This window comes from Osmerus eperlanus, chromosome 13 (assembly GCF_963692335.1).
Source record: "Osmerus eperlanus chromosome 13, fOsmEpe2.1, whole genome shotgun sequence".
Lineage (NCBI taxonomy): Eukaryota > Metazoa > Chordata > Actinopteri > Osmeriformes > Osmeridae > Osmerus > Osmerus eperlanus.
In genome coordinates this window covers 5,599,245-5,605,567 of record NC_085030.1, presented here as the reverse complement: position 1 = coordinate 5,605,567, position 6,323 = coordinate 5,599,245, and the positions used below count along the sequence as shown (strand labels likewise).

Genomic DNA, 6,323 nt, shown 5'->3' with positions numbered 1-6,323 from the left:
AATCAAAACATTTAACAAAATAAATTAACAAAATGAATTATTAAATTAGCAATTTAGCAATTTACAGTTAATTAAATCAGAAGTAAGGCAGACCAGTGGGGGGAAAACTGAGGAAAAATAAAATGTCTACGATGTCCCTAGGTTCCACAAAGTACAATAAATAACAGTAACAAACAATGTAATTACACATCATAAATTAACAACATAATGAGACAGTATAATAACAGAGTGAACACTGGTTACATTGACAGTCAGGTTTCCCTGCTAGATATTACACATACACTGTTGGAGGCTTCAGCCCTATACTTCTTTCAGGGATACCAGGCCATGTGTGTTAAACTGAGGTGTTTATACAAGGATTAACCCAGCGTAGTTAGATGGCTCCCAGGGTCAGGTAGAGCATATGTCATCCCACTAATAGTTATGATTAACACTGGGGGAATGTTAGCCTTATCCTATATCTGAGACTTGGCCAGGTTCCTATTCCACTAGGAGTGTTTAGACACCTCATACTGATATGGAATCAAACCTTCCCACTGAGGTGGGGGGGAAGCAAAATTAACAAGAAAAAGAAAAAATACGACAAAGAATGACTGGTTTAAATGCGCTGTCATTTAGTTAAAAATGTCCAATATATTGGACCAATTCTATGTAGTATATGTTTGTATAACAAATGATCAGAGGTTATTTCTGCGGAGATGAAGCAATTCATTACCGTAACACTTTCTGCAATATCAAGAGAAGGGAAGAAAATAAGAGCTGGGCCTTGAAGCTGCTTTGCCCTGCTGGTGTCAGAGGACTACAGGAAGTGGAAGTGGCCCCTGGTGTCAGAGAACTACAGGAAGTGGAACTGGCTTCTTAAGACTATGGAGATGGCTGTCTATACAGCACTACAGGAAGTGGACCTAGCATCCTAAGCTTATGGAGACGCATCCCCTGGTTACAGGAAGGGGAAGAGTCTCTTCTTGAGGATGTAGAGGACGGTGGCAAGGAAAAGGGCCAGGCCGAGGAAGATGAGCAGCTTGTCGGTGAGTTCCCGGCGGTTGTATTTGGTGATGAGTTTCCTGCTCAGCTGAATGGTCCCGGTCATGGCCTTGAACTCCTCATTGGTCTCCAGCACTGTCCTTGATGATGTTGCTACGGAGACAACGCGTCCACACTGTACCGTCTCTGATAGTCAAATATGTCAGACATCGGTCAAATACCTAAGAATTGTTTTCCCTCTATATGTTTAAATAATGTATGTCTTAATTTTAACTTACTATTATGAGAGTCAGAATGGAGGGAAAAAAATGGATGCCAGATGTGTCTGGATAAAGAATCTACAAGGCAAACACTAAGGATTGAGATGTTTCAGCCCTGGACTCTAGGGGGCTCCACCTACCCAGCGAGGTCATTGTCTCCTCGCTTTGCTGCACCTGCTGCGACATCGTCCGGCTCATGCTCATCAGGCTCTCTGTGATGTTACTGGACGTCTGGGCCATTCCCTCTTTCGTATTCTTCCTGATTGGAAAAAAAAAAAAAATAATCAAATGAGCAGTGGCTTTCTTCTGTGTTCATTGGATATACTGTATAATAATAAATAATCACACCTCATAACAGTTATGGATCAAATATTGAGCACTGAAGAGCAAAACAAGCCTTCTTTACCTTTGTCTCAAAGCACTGTCTCCTCCATTGAGCAGGGCCTCTTTCTCCAGGTTGTCGATGGAGAGTTTGCTTGCCAGGTTTGCCTTCCTCCATGCTGTCTGGTTACTTCAGAGACAGAAAAAATATCAGTCTCAGCGCTATCCCAAGACTCTCCAAAACCTGGTACACTATCATACATCTCAGTTGTGGACACGCACACAATTGGAGATAGGGTGTGTGTGGAGTCCAACCCTGATTCACCTCAACATCTGTTTTCGGTGTCCCTCCACCTCCCTAAGCAAGGCCATCTTGTCAGACTCCTTGTCCTGCTCCATCCCCATCTGTTCCAAGTCCTGTCAACCCCAGAGCAGTTCTGACGTCACATCCTCGTCTTCTTTGCTTGCAGTTTGGAGTGTTCCATTATCGTTTTTGAAATGATACATGAAAGGCAGCTAAGGGTTGATAAAAAAAATCGCAGATGCACTGTATACAAACACCTGGCCCTCACCTGGATGCGCAGCCGGATGTTGAGCAGTTTTACTTTTACTTTCGAGTTCAGATCTGTCAGCTTGCACAGTGGTCCTGTGCACTCATTGATATCCTGATTACAAAACAACATTAACCGTAACGGTGGATACGTTATGGAATTGAGGCAAAAGTTTAATTTTAAGCACAGATAAAAGTTTGGGTGGAAGTGACGGGACACAAAACAGCCAAGGCAAAAGACACAACGATTACAGTCGGACATTATAGCGAAACATTAAATGTTAACATAACTGAGTCAAAAATATTAAAACTGTACATGTACAGTACCTAGTTAGAAATGTAATGTCGGACTTGCCATGCACTCTTCCATTGTCACTAACAGTTAATAAACGACACGACGAAAGCAAGCTATGTCAGTATGTTATGAACCCAGCTGCTCGCTGGTACTGGAACACAAGCCATCTTCTGTAATGAATACATGACAACGTAGACGATTAACATATGCCATTACATGAGTGAGGCTTATATTAATAACACTGTTCAAACCTGAATGAGAGCCTTGATATCCAAGTCATATTTGAGAATCTCTTGCTCACATATTCTGACGTGGACCTCTATGCAAGACGCCATTCTTGAGACTTAGTTATCTACGGCAAGCACGGAGCCGGCAAAATAAACTGTTTTGAGTTTCTCTGAGATGAACTGACCTTTAGACATTTTCATGCAGTAGGATACAATATATTTATTAAAGATAAAAAAGAGACTTGATTGATTTAGGACAGTTTAATTATTAGGGCATCAGAAACATTAAAGAAATAAAAAGGAAAGGCAAAAAATAAAACATCCATATCAATATTTGCAAATCACTTAGAAACAATAAACACATTGTACACACAACACAGACCATGGGAGGTTGTCATTTCTGTGTTTCACTTTTGTGAAACACATTAAATGAGACACTTTAGAAAAGTTATTTGGGGATCAATTTGTACAAGGCACCATTGTGGGCATCTCTTCAACGTCACATGCTATATATATATATACGAGGATTGTGATTTACAAGGTGCCGTCATGTAGTTTGGATCAAGCGCTCCATGGGTGTGCAGCAGGTTCTCTGTGGAGACAAGTGGAATGATCTAAATACTATACTTCATATAAAATTCTGTAGTATTTAGACAAACATTTGAATGATGTTATAATGTATTATACTGCATGAGTTTACCTGCAGGGGGTTGACTGGACACTAGGGTTTGACAACTAGGGCCAGTGGTAGTTCAGGTACCAGATGGTTTCGTTACTCAGGACAGGGCCAAACAGTGGGTTGAGCTGGGATAGGATAGCTATCAGCCAACTGAGACAACAAAAGCAATGTAAGACAAATGCCCAGTTCAGACCCTTAACATAGTCCTCCTGGTTTTCTTCTTCCCTGGCAATGCCTGGCTAGATAGGCTAGTTTTCCACAAGCTTGGCATTGCCAGACCATAAGTCTGGAAAACTCTCAGTTCATTTATAAGTGGTATTATCAACGGCCACATATGTCCCCAATCTTCTCATTTTAAGAGTAAGTGATCCAGGGGAAGGGGGATATCTGCACTTTCATGTAGAATCAGAATGAGTCCGAAGAGGTGCATTGTTCTCCTGGTCTAGGGTGCCCTCTAGTGCCCTTAAAAGAAAGTAAAAAAACACTGCCTGTGAATATTTAATAAGCTTACCCCACCCTATCTAAATATTTTACAGTGCAGAAGGCCAGTGTCTCGAGCTACTACGGTAGGAGAGATGACTACTAGCTACCTAAACACCCATTTCCCCTATCGACAACTGGAAGTGCAACACACTGGTGATGAATGTGGGCTGACAGTGAGGATGGGATTCCAACAACATTTAAAAAACAATCAATGTCAATGAGAACACCCTCAGGCTTAACAGTCTGGCCTCTCTCTTTTCATACGGAAGCATACCACCTTCTCTACATGTGACTGTGCTTGACTGATAACATGCTCTGTTTATTTAAGACCCTTTTAAACCTTGTCAAATACATTTTGATAGCCATTGCTTTGACTTGTGGCTTCTAATTATATGCACATTGTACATGGCTCTTGAGGAGTGTTCTAGGTATCTGTAGGCCTGTGAGTAAGACTAGATTTAAAAAATAAAAATAAAAAACAAGAAGAAAAAACACACAACCTTAGTTTATGTTTGAGGCCACAGTACTGCAATTGCAAGAGGTAAAATGGGTCATACAGAGATATTCATTAGATTTTTTAGATGTCAATACTTACAACAGGTAGCAGCACACTGCAGTTAACACCAGCATGGTAACTATCACTCTGAGGAAAGGGAATAACGTTATTGCAACTGATCACAGGCAAGTAGACACTACAAACCATTTTATGATGCACCCATCTCAGGTCTAACATAAAAATGGTACGAAACAATTGTAATGTCAGTTTTTTTTAATGGAACACACATTTGCCAATCTAAAATACAACCATCTAGACGTTGTTCTAGATCATGTGATCGACGCAGTGCACGCAGGCCCATTATAGGTTTACTTGTGGTAGAGATGGGAACTAGCACCCATTGGGGAAGTTCCAGAATTGCAAACCCAGTAAATGTATCACTTGCTTCTATCATAAATGTTACATTATCTATTGAACAATATATCAACGTAAGGTTGTGTAATCATTGAACTGAAGTCGAAATGTCTAGCATTGCAAGGGACACTAAAAACCAGCAAATAAACTATCTTTCAACCATCCTGAGCAGAGGTTAGCTAGCAAAGTAGAGGAGCTACCATATTTTCAGTTTAGGTATCAAAACGCTCTTCGCCTGTAGAATAAAGTAACTCTGTATGACTTTTATAAACTGTATAAACTAAAGTCTTACGTCTATAATGTGGCTAACTTGTTAGCTTATTGGCTAAACTCATCAACTCACCCTCTGTTCGGTCCTTTAGGAACAAACCATGGTAGTACTCCGCCGACAATTCCCCAAAACAGTGTCATTACCGCCATAGGGATAGCAAAACTAAGTCCCGCCATAGTTCTCTTTGGTTCTAAATGTATAAGTCACAGAAATGTACTTCTGTACTGCTTCGGCAAAGTTTCGTGAGCCAGCTGTGTACACTGTTGCTTGCAGATAATAGCCAGACCGCACAACTAGGAAGTTGAAATCACATGACGCTGAGTAGTACAAGGGGGGGCTGGTACAGCACATCATTGGTCATGCATGCCATTCAGTAGGGGTGTGCGATACTGCAAAATGTGTTATCGATCCGATACCAAGTAAATACAGGGCCAGTATAGCCAATACCAATACCCATACCGATACTTTTTACTTAGAAAAGCAGCTTTTCTACTTTCGTGAAGGGGAAAGCAATGCCTCATCATTTATGAAGTGAATGCATCATCAATGCATTATATGGAAATTTAAATGAAAATTGAAAATGAGAATTGTCATGATCATTGAATGAATTTATGATTTTTCCTTTAATTAATTAAACATATTGTTGGTATAGTGTGCTGCTGAGTCGTGTTATTGCACGTGCACGCCGGTATCGTGCCAAGGCAGTTATCCCCGCCAGGATTTGCATCCCCTGTCCGCTGGAGCGCGCGTGCACTCCACAAAGAGCAACGTGGAAGACTCAACAGGTTTTTCCATAGTAAGGGACTCATTTATCTACATAAATACGTTTATTTGTCTATTACATTAAGGCGACGTGTGAATTGTTTAATGCGTCGTTTAGTATTGTGGATTAATTGATAGTGTTATCCAAAGTTCCATATTGCCATGCACATTATCTACATAGGCCGACTGATAGGCCTATTTATGTGACTCGACATCACAGGTTTATGAACAATATGTTTTTCCTTTAATCTAGGCTGCCTCCATCTGTCCATTCTCTGCGGGTGTGGTCTGACAAGGATGCCCCGTCTTTGATAACCCGTCCCTCCCTGCCCTCAAACGTGATTTCTGTTTTGATTTAATTTAGTTTAATATGACTTTTCAATTAACCGCTTTGTTCACCTGTCTACCATGAGTTACAGAGGGGATACACATTACATCAGGCCGTATTTTCACCTGATATGTGTACCCCCTCCCCTAACATGCAAAGGGTCTGTCCTGCCATCATGTGTGTTATTTTCTCCGTTATTTTGGTCACAATGAATAACCTGAGATAATATGGAGATCTCTTTTCTAGCAAAGGT

General features: G+C 40.9%; 2 protein-coding genes across 3 annotated transcripts; both read right to left on the bottom strand.

Moving 5' to 3' along the window:
- Positions 1-779: 779 nt before the first annotated feature.
- On the bottom strand, positions 780-2,762 carry bnip1a (BCL2 interacting protein 1a). Of its 2 annotated transcripts, XM_062477123.1 has the most exons (7): positions 2,662-2,762; positions 2,138-2,230; positions 1,891-1,982; positions 1,651-1,755; positions 1,385-1,503; positions 897-1,137; positions 780-844 (listed from the first exon to the last, which is right to left on the bottom strand). In XM_062477123.1, the coding sequence occupies exons 1-6, from the start codon at positions 2,743-2,745 to the stop codon at positions 941-943; spliced, it is 690 nt and encodes a 229-aa protein (XP_062333107.1). In that variant the 5' UTR covers positions 2,746-2,762; the 3' UTR covers positions 780-844; positions 897-940. The 2 variants fall into 2 exon arrangements, with proteins under 2 accessions (XP_062333107.1, XP_062333106.1); XM_062477122.1 differs by lacking the exon at positions 2,662-2,762 and having other exon boundaries at positions 2,138-2,614.
- A 121-nt stretch (positions 2,763-2,883) lies between these two features.
- On the bottom strand, positions 2,884-5,295 carry atp6v0e1 (ATPase H+ transporting V0 subunit e1). The gene is made up of 4 exons (XM_062477129.1): positions 5,053-5,295; positions 4,395-4,442; positions 3,338-3,466; positions 2,884-3,229 (listed from the first exon to the last, which is right to left on the bottom strand). Exons 1-3 carry the CDS (start codon positions 5,154-5,156, stop codon positions 3,373-3,375), a joined length of 246 nt encoding a protein of 81 aa, XP_062333113.1. The 5' UTR covers positions 5,157-5,295; the 3' UTR covers positions 2,884-3,229; positions 3,338-3,372.
- Between the last annotated feature and the right edge of the window lie 1,028 nt (positions 5,296-6,323).

What these genes read in the sequence shown, in the direction of transcription:
- bnip1a (XM_062477122.1), bottom strand. Translation starts at nt 2,377, where the DNA reads ATGTCCGACTGTAATCGTTGTGTCTTTTGCCTTGGCTGTTTTGTGTCC. An exon ending in CACCGAAAACAGATGTTGAG is followed by an intron (nt 1,756 to 1,890) that starts GTGAATCAGGGT and finishes CTGTCTCTGAAG; the next exon opens with TAACCAGACAGCATGGAGGA. An exon ending in GGAGACAATGACCTCGCTGG is followed by an intron (nt 1,138 to 1,384) that starts GTAGGTGGAGCC and finishes TTGTCTCCGTAG; the next exon opens with CAACATCATCAAGGACAGTG.
- atp6v0e1 (XM_062477129.1), bottom strand. Translation starts at nt 5,156, where the DNA reads ATGGCGGGACTTAGTTTTGCTATCCCTATGGCGGTAATGACACTGTTT. An exon ending in CCTAAAGGACCGAACAGAGG is followed by an intron (nt 4,443 to 5,052) that starts GTGAGTTGATGA and finishes CCCTTTCCTCAG; the next exon opens with AGTGATAGTTACCATGCTGG. An exon ending in GCAGTGTGCTGCTACCTGTT is followed by an intron (nt 3,467 to 4,394) that starts GTAAGTATTGAC and finishes TTGTTGTCTCAG; the next exon opens with TTGGCTGATAGCTATCCTAT.